General features: G+C 33.7%; 1 protein-coding gene across 1 annotated transcript in view; it reads right to left on the bottom strand.

The window, feature by feature from the left end:
- The window catches only part of UTRN (utrophin), a 674,836-nt gene that overhangs the window by 182,588 nt on the left and 476,548 nt on the right, over nt 1-15,700 (bottom strand). Inside the window, exon 53 of the mRNA XM_044675452.1 lies at nt 3,514-3,670. Within this exon, the coding sequence (XP_044531387.1) occupies nt 3,514-3,670 (157 nt within the window). The remainder of the gene's footprint in view (nt 1-3,513; nt 3,671-15,700) is intronic.

Raw genomic sequence — 15,700 nt, 5'->3', positions numbered from 1 at the left:
AGACTGGTGTTTACAAATGATAAAAGAGAATTATTTTATATCAAAAGAGCTGAAGACTTTGAATAGGCAGGAGAGAGGGGAAAAATATTGCCTGAAGAATTTCTTTTTTGGGGGGTGGCATTAGCAGGAAACAGATACAGATGGAAAAAAGAGTCTTAGCTTCAAAACAGTCATAGGGAAAAATCAAGATACAGTAAATGCATATGCATATAGTTTTAACCTATTTTAAAACATTATATTCCAGAAAAGGGTTATAGTTCCTTCTACAAAAAAGAAATCCCAGGAGATTTTATATGAGATGGAAAGGGAAGATAGAACTAATAATAAGAAGATCAATTTTGTGCTAATTTCAAGAGAATTTAATAGAAGTTGGGATCCTGGAATAATTGGAAGCCTAAGACAGTGGCTAGAACCTAGCAGGTGGTTATTAAATATTTGTTAATTAATATTAAGGCAGCAGAGCTACAACTAGAACTGAGGTCTTTTGAAAGCATAATTTTTCCAATAAATTATGCTTCTTAATATATTTTTTCAAAGATATTTTATTTTCCAAATTACATAATAACAATTTTCAATATATATTTTCTGAAATTATAAAATATAAATTGTTTCCCTCCCTCCCTTTGGTCACCTCCCTTCCCTGGAGATGGTAAGCAATTTGATCTGGATTATACATGTATAATCATGCAAAACATACTTCCACTTGTGTAAGAGAATACTTATATAAAAAAAAAATCAAAACCTAAAAATAAAACCATAAATAGTATACTTTGATTTGCAGTTTAGCCCCAACAGTTATTTCTTTGGAAATGGATAGCATTCTTTGTCATAAATCCTTCAGCATTATCCTGAATCACTGTATTGCTGAGAATAGTTAAATGTTTCACAGATGACCATTGTACAATATTGCTGTTACAGAATACAATGTTTTCTTGGTTCAGCTTAGTTTGCTATGCATCAGTTCATGTAGATCTTTCCAGCTTTTTCTGAAATCTTCCTGCTCAAAGTTTCTTATAGCACAATAGTATTCCATTGTCAACATATCCCACAATTTGTTCAGCTATTCCCCAGTTGATAGACATCCCTTCAATTTCTAATTCTTTGCCACCACAAAAAGAGCTGCTATAAACATTTTTGTACAGGCAGGTCCTTTTCCCTTTTTTATGACCTCTTTGGGATACAGATCCAGGAATGGTATTGCCTTAAAATATTGTAAGAAGAAAATTTTAAGCATTAATATGCATGGTACACAATTGGTACTTAATAAATAATTATTGTCTATTGGCCTAATCCATTGTAGGAAAATAGATAACGAGAGCAATTAAAAGGAGAAACTGAAGTTTGAAGAATGAAAAACTATGGCAGAGGAGGGAGCAATCACAAGATGGACTGTAGAGCTATCAAAGGAATTTGAATTAGACCTTGGACAGAAGTAGCTGGTTATTATTATTACTTCTAGGACTAAGGGAAGATTCAAAGTTTATCTTTCCCTCAATTTCTCTCATCTCTGCCTGACCAATAACAGGAAACAAAATATTTTCTGCTAGCTCCTTTTTACTTAAGGGTTCCTTAAATTTTAATTTTACTCATAATTTGAGACCATAGGTTAGCTAGAATTACACAAAATGTAAGTAAGAACAAAGTACCAAACCTTGATGTGAATATAAGTAGTTTTCCTAATGGGAAACTCCAAGCTATCATGATTTTGTTAACTTTTTTGTCTGATATAAATTTGACCTACTCCCCCTAAAAAAGTAAAGGTACCAAGGACAAATGTATTGTTTCTAAACTAAAAGGGAGGTAAGTGTTATAATAGGATGTTGCTAATTAAATGTCCAGAAAGGGAGGAGAAAAGGGGGATTGGTAGAATTTTAAGAACAGAATGCACTCTAAACCACTCCCAGAATGCATAGGACAGAACCTTGCTCTGCCCCTTCCAAAAGGAAGGAAGGGATAGAAATTCTGCTATCCCTTCTGCAGGGAGAGCCATAATGTGATTTGGGCCTTGAATTAGAGCAACTAGATGATGCAGTGGATAGAGCACTGGACTTGGAATCAGGAAGACTCATCTTTGTGTGTTCAAGGCCAGCCTCAAGACACTTATTGGCTGTGTGACCTTCAGCAAATCACAACCCCAAGTCCCTAGCCCTTATTAATACTTAATATTGATCCCAAGATAGAAAGTAAGGATTTAAAAAAATAAAATGCCTATTTCCTTTCTTCCTTTTCTCTGAACGTCTGAATGATTTTCCAGTTGCTAGTACCCTGTTGCCATATAGTCAGTTCACAAAGTTTTTCATATCCAATCATGATTTCAATTTTGCAGAAATGCATCAACCTTTCTTCATCAGAAACACGAGTATCTTAGAGACTACAACAGACTATTATAAGGTGTAGCATCAGACTAACAGCATTGAATCTGGACTCAGAAAACCTGCATTCAGTCACAGCTGAACATTTAAGAGCTGTGTGACCCTGGGCAAGTCACCTTAACCTTAAATATCTGTTTTGTCATTTGTAAAAGGAAGATAACAGACTGCATTTCCAACCTTTTAATCCACTCCATTCTTTCAGATTTCATGATTAAGTTAAATGGGAAAGCAACATGTAGGTTTAACAATGGATAAAACCTCATAATCCTTTCCCTTAAGTCCCTAGGTAAAAGGAAAAAAGGGTCCTGGTATCCTTTCCTTCTTCCTCTACCCAACAACTCTTCCTTTTCTTTTCTAGTTGCCAAAGGAATTCTGTGACTAAGTCAAGAAAAAAAGTGATACTTAAAAAGAAAAATAAAGTCTAAGAACCTTGGTGGGAGAATGGTCAATTAAATGATTTAGAAACAGGTATAGCGAATAACTTAAAAATCTAAATTAATGACAATTTTCAACCCTATTGAAAATATACCTTACATTTCTGGCTATTTATTCAGAAAATATAAGTGCTGATTTGCTTATCGCAAGGTTTAGTGAGGGGAGAGCATTAGGAGCAGAGAGAAGGGTTAGGGAGTTTTGATAATGAAACTTAATTTTTTTTAAATAAGGGTACAGATAGAAAGGTCTGCAGGTTTCTTCTATTTTCATGTTCTCTAAAATTTAAAATGGGTCTATTTTCCACACAGTGACTGGTCGCCTCACTCTTATTTTAGACTAGGCTTTAAACTGAAGATATTTTTTTCCTATTACAGACATTTTGTATTTTTAAAGGTTTTCAACCCATTATCCAGCCATTTTAAAAGATTAAGAAAAAATATTTAAATATTCCAGCAAGCTAAATCATTTTGAAATATTATGTTAAGAATACTTCCAAAGTTCTGGAAACATTCCAGGATTATGAATAAAACAATAATTAATTTTAAGGGGACTGGGAGGGAACAATACATGTGGTGTTGAAAATGTATTTAGAATTTCATATATGAGTCTAGACTTTTTCCTCCAACTTCAAACAACTAAAGGCAAATACTCCACTAGTAATTTATATTAAAGCAGAAAGATTCCCAATAGATTACAGCAGACTTACTTTACAATGGTCATACTGGAGCTGTAAGGCAGGTACATCCCCTCCAATGGGCATTTGTTTTTTTAGCTCATCATCTTTCATATTCAGCCATTTGATCAGGTCTTCTAAAGATGTCAGCAACCTATTCCACTTCTCAGCACTGGCTTCCAAATGAGCCCTGGGAAGATACAAAGCACATCATTTTTAGATGCTTCAAAGTCTTTTACAAACAAATCAAAACTTTTCAGTAGCCTAATGGCTCTGGAAAATCAGGGTGAATTTGCTACAAAGGAGGACAGTGACTTCTTTAAAGGAAAAAAGAAGTATCTTAATTGACAAAATCCTATAATTATAGCTCATAATGTAAATTACTAGGAACCTAAAACAAATTTATCTCAATTCCATCTAAAACAACAAACACTGATCAAGCATCTGTTAATGTGTGCAAAGGACTGTGCTGGCAGTACAGACATAAAGATAGAAATGAAACAGCCTCTGCTCTCAAGGGACTTAGGTTTTACTAAAAAAGAATGTCATATCTATAGAAATAGAGACTAAGTGGGGAGGGGGAAGTATTTTGAGAAAAACTGATCAGGGGAGAATCACTTTCAGCTGGAGGGAGGGGTGGCATGTAAATCCGATCTTTTAAAAGATAAAGTGATTTTTGCCTGGCAGCAAAGGAGATGAGGAAAGTGTATATTCTAGGCATGAAGGAAAGTCTATCTAAATCCACAGAGTAAGAAGGAGAGAAAATGAGAAGTTCACAAAACAACTAGTAATGGCTGGAGTGTTCAGGGCAGAAAGTAATGTCTAGGAAAGCTAGGTAGGTACACTGGAGCTGTATTATAAGCTCCAAATATTAGGCTAAAAGGTCTATATTTTATCCTAGAAACAATAGGAGACCTTGGAAGGTTTTTGAACAGCAGGAAGAAATGGCCAGTTCTGTGCCTCAAGAAGATTATTTGGATAGCCATGTGAAGGAAGAATTAGGGAGGAGTGAAATTACAGGCAGGGGAACCAATTATGAAGACATTACAGGACAATGATAAGAGGCCAGACAGCGTAATGGCTGGAGTGGCTGGACAGTAGGGGGCAGTTCTAAGAGATGTTGCTGAGAGGTTGTGGATAAGGTAAGGAATGGGAAGAAGCAAAAATGGGTGTGAGGTGTTAAACCTAGGCTGGCTGTGGGATGATGTCAGCAACAAAAAAGAAGGAACATTTGGAAAGACAGTGATGGGGAAGAGAATGAGAGAATTCAGATTTGGAAATGCTAAACTGAGTGAAGATGCAATGATGTGGGAGCAGAGTTTAAGGAAGTTTAGGGATACTTATAGAGATTTGGGTAGCTGCCTGGACAGAGGTGTTAATCCAATCTCTGGGATTGCTTAAGATTAACAAGAAAAGAAAAGGGGAGAAGAATAAAGAATGCCCAAAGCTTCAGGGATGAGGGAGGACTTGAAGAGGGGAAGGGATAGAGTCACACATGATTAGGATGTGGGTGATAGATAATGAATGAGTAAATGATACAAAAAGAGCAATTAAGCCAGCTAGCAAAAGTAGAAAAAGACAATATTGACAAAGTCAGTGGTAAAAGGCAGAAAATTAATTAATAATGATGATACCAACCACAAATATTTATAATGCTTGAAAAATTACAAATTGTCTTGACTATAATATCTCATTTTAACTGGATATCTCCTGTTAGCTAATTAGTATAGATATTATCTGAAGAACAATCTGGGACAGCTAAGAATAAAGGGGGAAATGGTTCTCAATGATATAAAATGTCAAAAAAAAAAAAAAAGGTTACAAAGGCCAATTAATTATTGTTACAAAAAAACATAAATAAGGGGACAGCTAGGTGACTCAATGAAAAGAGAGCTAACCTGGAGATGGGGAGGGTTCTAAGTTCAAATCTTGCCTCATACTTCCTAGTTATATGGCCTTGGGCATATCATTTAACCCCCATTAGAACCAATACACAGTATTAATTCTAATAAGGAAGGTAAAAATTTAAAAATAATGTAAATAAAAAAGTTGTGTTCTGATGAGCTGAAAATCCTAACAAAACATGTCTGTAATATAGGGAGAAATGGTGGAAATTTTGAAGTTAAAATGTGATATAGTTGTCAGATGTGCCCTAGGTGTTATTGCTTAATAATTTTTCTATGTTACAGAGAAGGGTTCAGTCCCGAGGCTGAAATATGAGTGTAGATATTGAGAAGTAAAAACAAATGAATCAGTGGGACCTTTTTTTATCTCATAGAGAACACTGGTAATCTTTGAGATAATACTTTTGCCCAGTGAGATGCAAGATTAGAGGGTTTAATAAGTAAGGAGGTAAGGATGGAAGCAATAACACATTTTAGTTATTTAGCATGAAGATGAAGGAGATATCCAATAATTTAAGGGAAAAGTCGGGTCAAATTAATGTTTTTTAAGGATAGGTAAATCTGAGAATGTCTATAGCCCACAGGGAAGGAACCAATATATAGGGAGAGAATGAAGATAAGATGGAGTAATGACTGACCAGGAAAGTTATCAAAAGAAGAAGGGCATAAATAATAAAATTTAGTCTTTAAGATAAGGACCATTTCTGTCCTATGAAACTGGAGCAAATGAGGAGGTGAGTGAAGGTGGGCAATGAGAATACGCTAAATTTGGAATCAAAGCCTTGATTTTGACACCTTGGTCTCCTTAGTATATGTGTGACTTTGGACAAGTTATGTCATTTCTCTGGACTTCCTTGTTACATTTATGAAGTGTGGGATCCTAAGTTCCCTTTAAACATGAAATTAATAATGCTATTTTACATAGGAATTTGGAAGTATGGAATAAGAAAAATTAAAGAACTAATAAAGTTCTCAGTTTTCTAAATAAAGTAAGTAGGAGGCAAAGTCATCTGCTGAATGGAACCTTGAGTAAAGAAGAAAAGATCCAGTATAGCTTCTGTAGGAAATATATTTAAGCCATCACTGATGGATAAAAGGGGAACCATATAGCACTTCTGGCCAAATAACATAAATTGAAGTTGAGCCAGTTAGATTTTGCTGATGACTTACTTCAGAAACATTAAATAGCTTGAGAAGTTGTATGGTCGAAACTGATGGCCATTTTCCCTTGATTCCTAGCTATGTCTCAGACTTCTCCTTAGAAATTACTGGTAGACCATGTATAGTATAGGAGGAAAAGTGGGAAATAGAACAAAGGCTTGTGTAAAGGACAGGATATTCCTGAACTGATCAACAGGAATAACTTTAAAACAGAAAAATGTCATCAAACCTGCTGGGAATTTGGTGGAGCCAAGTAATACTGTGTTTTGTTGTCTAGAATCAGAATTAGAAGAAATACCTAATTTCAATTTTAATACAGATATAATTATTTTCCAATCCAAGTTCACAGACCTCTGGAAATCTAACTATGGAAAAATATGTAAACAATGCCCCACTTATCACTAATTGTTTTTTTTTAAAATATAGTAGTTTTTTCAAGATACTTTTGCTAATATTTAATGGATTTGTTATTTATTGTTAATAAATTGATAAATATTTTAAATTTTATCAGTTTTAATTTCCAATATGGTACATATTTATACATATAATTATAGACATTCTGGAGCTAGCTTGAAATAGAACTGATTGTTAAGTTTTCAATGTGAGCTTTTATATTCTGGAAATCAGGAAATGCTACAAATAAAGACAATATACTTTTTTAAAATAATTGTCTAGATTTAAGAAAGTGATTGGAAAATGTTAACAATACAGATTAAACTTAAATGATATATACTTTCCCCCCCTGCAAGATGGTTATTAAACATTCACCAGCATACCATAGGCTATAACAATCATAAACAGAAGCTCTTTACTATAAAGATGGACTGAAGCCATTAGAAGAAAAAACAGAAAAAATGTAGGAAGGGCGACAGAGACAACAGCAGATCAGAGATGGTTATCTGAGAGGGAATATCAGGATATAATCATGGAGATAAAAATTGGAGGTAATGGTGACATATGAGTTCTATCTCAACCACTGGTTGGTGGCTCAGGTGGAACAGAAATGGAGGTTATCAGAATTTAGGAGATGGAAAGACTGAGGATAAGAAGGTATTCCAAAGGACATCAATATTGAATAGGTTAAATAATGTATAGCTAAAATCATGAGATTGAATACATTTTCATAGAGTGAGAAAAGATAAATCAGCAAAAAATATACATTGTTTTAAATTCAGCTTTCTAATTTGAAGGCTCTACCTATTACTAATTGATACTCAGTAAACTACTTAGAATTTCTCAATGTCTGTTTCTATCATAACATGAGGAAAAAACAACAGTTAGGGTACAAAAATAATATTGAATATGTGACACTATAGAAACAAGTATTTTATTATCATACTATGAGAAAAATGTAATTAAAATAATTTATTTTGTGCAGATTTGTCTTAGCCTTTTCTACTGGTTTGACAGCTATTTTCATTAGATTAGACTGTGGAAAAGGAATGTTTTACGAGGTTCTAGTTCTACTTAAAATTCAGTTTTTCTGTGTTCATATAGATTAATTCCAAGCCAAATGTGTAATTACTTTTCAATTGTAAACATTAATTTCACTTGTCACAGAGCAGAACCAAATACTTTTCTATTAATCTTTCTACACACTATTTTTGCTATAATACAGTTTTATAGAATAAAATCAACTCCAGTTCTGTTTATCTCTTTCCTGTGTAGAAAAGATGTAGAAAAGTCAGCTGAAATTGAGAGTTCTCTAGGCAAAATAAAAATAGTTTTTAAAATTGCCAATTACAAAATAAAATGTAAAATTCTTCATTGTATTTCATAAGACTTTTTTTTTTGATAGTCACTATTTCAACAGTGCCTACCATTTAAATCTTTAAAATCAAAATCTCTTTTGTACTGATCTATACTAATTTTGAAAGGCTTATACTCCACTGACCTCCTGGGGGTACCAACTAAACTTTATGCTTTTAAGAATATTATCAGCAGGGCTGTGCACTTAAGTCTTTATGGAGAAATTCGAACATACTCTTTTAAAATTGAAGTATAAAAAAGCAAAATTTATTTGAAAATTTAATAAGCAATAATAAGACAAAATTTTATATATTCTTTTTTAAAAAACCTTAACATTATGCTAATTCATAAACACCGTACTTTGCTTCTTTCCTTTCTCTAAGAGGAAGCACATTGATTTGGCAGGATCTCTGTCTTGCAGGATCTGTTCTGGTTATTCTCTGCTTGATTACAACTTTATGTTTAATGGATTACTACCATATGTCAAATCCTTGCTTCCATAGTAGCCTACAATGTTCTAGTTTAAAATTTGTCCTTTCATCTTTCAAGATTAAAGAGGGTTTGGAGCAATGTCTTGACTACTTCACAAGAAGGATCCATCATTTTAGATAACACTGTGGTTTTATTTTTTTCTATTTTTCCTTGTCATTATTATTATGTTTAAAGTCAACTAAGAATAGGGTGAATGATTTCTTCCCAAATCATGCTCTAATATCTTCATTTCTAAGTTTCATCATCTAGTTTCATCAACGAATATACTTCTTTTGTCTCATTTTTGAATACACATCTGCAGTTTCACTAATGAGTTAACTACATTACTATAGTTATAATTCTATATAATAATCAATCCCACAATCAACTTTTATTTTGTGACATTCTATTTCTGAAACACATGACTAATGTTAATAAATCATAATGCACAATATGAATATGCTTTAATATGAAGTTTTTGCCCTGCTTCCTGATAAATTTGATTCGATTTTCATATGGGGCAGGGGAGAACCTCTTTCAAAATTTTCATAAAGACCATCTATAAACATTTTTATAGGATTAACTAAGAGGGAATTAAACATAAGATAGAAGCTAATAATCTAAAATCAATTAAAAAACAAAGTGTGTAGGATTAAGGCCTACTTGATGTACTGCTCTAAAATATATCTAATACTTATATTTGGCTTTTATCATACTTATCATGGTAATAGTAATAGAAAAGATATAAGAAACTCACTCAGAATACCAATCCGAAGGCAAGCTTATGCATACTTAATAAATGTGAGGTGCTATAATAGAGAAGCATAATTGGGTTGATCAGTCAGTCAATGAGGATTTATTGAGTGCCTACAATGTGCCAGGCTCTGGAGATACAAAGAAAAGCAAAAGAGAGTCCCTGCTTTTGAGGAGCTCACAGTCAAATGGGAGAGTCCTGCTAACAGATTTCTCAATTGGTAGGAAATAAAAGAATAATGGGGGTCTATGTAAAAGGCCATATTGTCTCCAGCTATATGAACAAAAAGGACACTGTAGACACTTGTTGATATTACATGAATTATGTGAACTGTTCATTATTAATTGCTCTCTTACTATATAATAAGAGCACCACTTTTTCAGTCACATCTCATCAATGACATTCTTTATACCATATCACTTACTATAAACAGTAACATATTCATATATAGCACATTCATAATATTCAGGGTCAAAATTGCCCTTCTGGTGATAGGCAATGTTAATTTATCAAATAATCTCATATTCAAAGACTCAAATCTGCAGAGAATGAACAGAATACTGATTATACAAAAAGATAGTCCTTTTTGAGGGGGAGAAATCTTGAGAGTACAAAAAGGAAGAAAGCTTGGAGTCTGGGAAAGAATGAAGGAATGAATATGGCTGGTCTGTACTCCTTCAAATTCCTCCAATTTCACAGTGTAGGCTTTGATGTTAGGGGCCATACAGGGAGGCTGGCTCCACTGTAACTGATGGGGAAAAGAGTTTAGTTGTAGGAATTTTAATTACAACAATTAAATAAAAGTGTAACTCAAATGCAAACCAGTCTGCATAGCGCAATACTTATCCTATTCAGTTACACTGAATTTTACTATACATGGACAGTGTATGTCAAAGTTTCATGAACTAATAGACTAGTAGTCTACCCAGATTCAATAAAACCTACAGAATAGGCATTCTTCATTTGTTTTTTCCTAAGTGTAAAGCTAAGCCAAATTCTTTTGTGGTCCAGTCTCTTCATTTAGTAAGTTCTTCAATATTCTAAGGCTTAGTGTAAGCAATACATTATCATTCATAAATAAGAGAACTTAGAGAATTTCACCATTCACAAGAAATTCTTCTTTGAGCTTTGAAGAGCAACATCATGACAGTACAAATACTTTTGGCAGTTTTTTTTTTATGCCTCACATGATGTTAATAACCATATTGTTGGGGGGAAAGCTACCAAGGAATATTGTATTTTTCTAATTTTAACTATTTAAAATCTGTGAAAAACAATGTAATTGTATGTCATCAAAATTATTCATTTTATCATCTATGATCCTTTACATCCCTTTTTGGGTCATCAGCTTTCTTCTATCCAAATATGTGATTGGTATTCTTTTTTGTGTTTCCCTATTTGATGATGTGACAATTGGTATTTTGGTCTTATATCCTTTTGGAACTATATAGGGTATGAAATGTTGGTCTCAAGTTAGGTCGAAACAATTTGGCAGATGGTAGGTTTTGTTTTGTTTTGTTTTTTGCAAATGCTTATCATGAATGCTACAATAGGAGACAGACAGCTATCCAATAATAAAAAAAACCCTGTGATAATTTTATACCCATCAAAGAGAAAGCTTCTTTCCCCCCTCCATTAGCAGTACAGTTGTGCCCAACTACATTTATAGAAAAGTTTAGTCCTTAATAAGGACTTGTTCCCAATAGAAATGACTTTAAGAGACCTTCAAGACAAAGACAGAAAGAAGTTTGTTGCAGTAAGCAGTTCAAGAAAGAAAATAAAGAATATTTCTTGTAGATTTCCCCATTTATATATTATTAGCTCATGTCATATTTCTAGGTATAGACCAGAGGTAAAGTAATCAAACAGTGATTAAACACAGAGCTCTTTTTCAATTACTTTTAATTTTCAGCAATATTTAAATATGGCCATTACTTATAAAATGAACAGTCAATAACAATGAATCTGAACTGACAGATAAAATGATCTTAAAGCTCTTTGAATAGTTGCCCCAGAAGGTTAGATATGAAGAGGATCATGAATTAGGAATATAGAGCCAGCTTTAAAGGTCTAGGCTGAAAAGTGAAAAGAATTTGAAACTCAGCTGTTGAGCATATAGAATAATGACTCTGTATTAATATTAATGAATGGTGAGCCTCAAGCACTAGGCAAAATTCCACATTCATTCACTCATTCATCAATATATTCATTAAGCACCTATTACATACAAATTACTACTTTTAGGGGATTAGTGAAGGAAAGTGCAAAGAAAAACAATATAGTCTCTATTGCCAAGAGTCTTTAATTTATTGGAGATGATAAGACATATTAAAATAATATTAATGATACTAGAGATGCAAAAAGAAAAGTCAAAAGACTGCTATAATTTGTTTACTATTACAAAAAATGGAGAAATACTACATTGAAATGATAAAATAATATATTTCACAAAGAATTCATTATAAGCTTTCATTCATGGTACAACAGTTTAAAAAGAGTAATGAAAATCAAAACATTATACACATAGCAAAGCAAAAGTCATACCAAAATGACAGCTCCAATGTTGGCCTTTTTTAGTGTGTATGAATGTATGTATGTATGTATGTATGTATATCTATACATATATATATAGTGTACTGTGTTCACATATTTGCTTTTTTCTCTTAAAATGATTAACAAAGTTTTTTCAAACTTCCTATGGTACAATGCATAGAATATGAATTACTTTTAAATAGACAGCTATGTATGGTTAATTTATATTATTAGTCCTGATATTTTTCATAATTCAATAAGTAATGATTTCAACATAAAATCACCTTCCATATTGCTTCCCAGAAGCAGTATTCAAACATTATGAATTATATAGAAATTTGAAGAGAAATTTCCTCTGCCAAAATACTCTTTTATGTAATATGCAATATTCAAGAAAATATAATTTCAAAACTATATTATTTTTATAAGAATATTGTTATAGAGGGATGGTGCTTCTGTAAGATGGGCTTGAAAAGCTGGCCCAAGATCGTTGGATGGTAAATGGATCTAGGCTGAGTGAGGATAGGGATGCCTGGGTGGCCACCAAGATGTGCTGATAATCACCAGGTCTTATGGATGTTCAGATCAGCTAAACACTTGACCCCACAAACAGTGCCCAAGCCAAAGTTATCAAGGGAGAAGCTTTATATTGTACACACAGCTCCTCTGGTTCCTTGGCTTGGGGTTAGGTTAGAGGATAAAGGTTTGTAATAAGGATGGATAATGTCTAATGAGTACGATTTAAATAAATTCCCCTTTCCCCTTCGTCTGTAATTATTCACTTGCTCTAGGAGAGATATCAGTATTCACTTGGAGATACATTTCAAAGGGTTTAATGCTGTATTTCAAAGGGGTAGTATTCAGGACAAGGAAAGTGGTATTGGGGATGGCTATGCTAAATTCTATGGGAATTAGATTAGGATAATCAACTAGTAACAGGTTTGGCAGCTGGCTGGAGAGGTTTCTCTCCCTCCCGGACCCTGGTCAGACCTGGCCATGGTCTAGACCAAGTGAAAGGAAGGGCTTGTGATGTTTTTCTTGATAGCTGGTATTGATGTTCATCTTTCAGCCTTATTCAGTAATAGGCCAATGGATATTATGAGACAATTAGGTACTAGTGCTGGATATACAGGTCTATAGGCCTACCTACCCTTCACCACCCAGGAGCCCTTCTCAAGAGACCCTGAAGTCCTCTTCCCCTGGGCTTTTAGAGTGGTGGTCTCAACTGTCTTTTGCCCTTGGCTCATGCCATGTGGGTAAATTCTAAGTTCTATAACTGACAATATGTCACTCGAGCTGGTCTCAATCTTCTCCCCAGTCATCTATTACAATATTTTCTCAATTATCTACCAAGACAAACACAGAAACTATATGAACACAACTACAAAACACTTTTCACACAATTAAAACTAGATCTACGGCCTCAGCCACTTCCCAGCTGTGTGACCCTGGGCAAGTCACTTGACCCCCATTGCCCACCCTTACCACTCTTCCACTTATGAGACAATACACCGAAATACAAGGGTTTAAAAAAAAAACTAGATCTAAATAACTGGAAAAAGATATATTGCTCATGGGAAGATGAGCTAGCATGATAAAAATAACAATCCTACCCAAATTAATCTACTTATTCAGTGCCATACCCTATACTAAGATAAATCCAAAATGGGTAAATGACTTAAATATAAAGAGTGAAATCATAAATAAATTAGGTGAACATACAATAGTATACCTGTCAGATCTGTGGGAAAAGAAGGAATTTAAGATAAAGCAAGAGATAGAGAACACTACAAAATGTAAAATGAATAACTTGATTATATCAAATGTAAAAGGGTTTGTACAAACTAAATCAATGCAACCAAAATTAGAAGGACAACAAACTGGGAGAACATTTTTCTTACAAAACTCACTAAAATATTTAATTTCACAAATAAATAAGAAACTAAGTCAAATTTACAAAAAATAAAGCCATTCTCCAATTGACAAATGGTCAAGGGACATCAATAGGTAGTTTTCACATGATGAAATCAAAACTAAGTACATGAAAAAGTGTCCTAAATCACTCCGGATTAAAAAAATGCAAATAAAAACAACTCTAAGGTACCACCTCACACATAGGAGGCTGGCCAATATGGCAGCAAAGGAAAGCGATAAATGTTGGAGGGGATGTGGCAAAATTGGGACATTAATACACTGCTGGTGGAGTTGTGAATTGGTCCAAACATTCTGGAGGGCAATTTGGAACTATGTCCAAAGGGGTTTAAAAGAATGCCTACTTGGGACAGCTGGGAAGCTGAGTGGATTGTGAGCCAAGCCTAGAGACAGGAGGTCCTAGGTTCAAATCTGGCCTCAGACACTTCCCAGCCATGTGACCCTTTGTGAATCATTTTTCTGCCCCAATAGATCTGATTGTTCTTCCTTCATTAAGTTAATTTCAATGCACTTAAGTATTAAATATTTCCTTTCTCCAACCTCTTTACCCTTACAGTGTACTGTTATTCTTCCCTGTTGGTCCCAAACTCTTCTTTATGGAATATTAATTTACTCCTTTTTGTTTGTTTTCCTATTTTTCTTAATATTACTTTCTTTCCCCCCTCTAGTTTTGCATATATTTACACACACATACATACATACACACACATATATATCACTTGACATTTCATCCTATACAGTTTGTCACTATTCCCTCTATATAAACTTTTTCTAGGTACTTTGATTATAACAGTTTTTAATATTTGGTAATATCTTCTTTTCTTCTTGGGATACGAATTGATTGAACTTATTGGGTCCCTTAAAGAAGATATTTTTCCCCTCCTCCCATTCTCTTAATTACCTTATTGTGATTGTCTTGAGTTCTGTGTTTGGGCAGCAAACTTTCTGTTTAAGACCAGTTTTTTATTTATGATTGCTTGAAAGTCCTCAATTTTATTGAATGACCATACTTTCCCTACAATAATATAGTCAGTTTTGCTGAGTAGTTGATTCTTGGTTGAAGACCCAGTTCTCTTGCTTTCCAGAATATTGTGTTCCATGCCTTCCGGTCCTTCAATGTAGATGTAGCCAGATCCTGTGCTATCCTAACTGTGATTCCCTGATATCTGAATGACTTCTTTCTAGCAGCTTGTAATATTTTTTCCTTGGTCTGGTAGTTTTTTAATTTGGCTACAATATTCCTGGAAATTGTCAGTTGTGGATTAAATGTAGGAGGTGATCTGTGAATTCTTTCATTTTTCCACTTTTCCCTCTTGTTTGAGAATGTCAGGGCAATTGTCTCTGATAATTTCTTGTAGGATGATGTCTAGACTTTTTCTTTTGTCATGATGTTCTGGTAAACCAATAAATTCTTAAATTGTCTCTTCTAGCTCTGTTCTCTAGATCTTTGGTTGAATCAATGAGGTGTTTCATATTCTCCTCAAATTTTTCATTTTTTAAATTTTGTTTTATATATTTTGCTGCCTTGTGAAGTCATTTGCTTCTAGTTGTTGAGTTCTGTTTTTTAAAGACTGAATTTCTTCCCTGGCTTTTTGATCATCCCTCTCCTTCTGGTTTGATTTTCTTTGTAGATCTTCTTTTCCTTCTTTGCTTCATTTTCAAGCTGGCCAATTCTGGCTTTTAAGACTTTATTTTCTTGAGTTAGTTCATGTATTTT

Source organism: Gracilinanus agilis, chromosome 4 (genome assembly GCF_016433145.1).
Source record: "Gracilinanus agilis isolate LMUSP501 chromosome 4, AgileGrace, whole genome shotgun sequence".
Lineage (NCBI taxonomy): Eukaryota > Metazoa > Chordata > Mammalia > Didelphimorphia > Didelphidae > Gracilinanus > Gracilinanus agilis.
The sequence above is the reverse complement of the archived record's forward strand: the minus strand, read 5'-3'. Positions and strand labels throughout refer to the sequence as shown.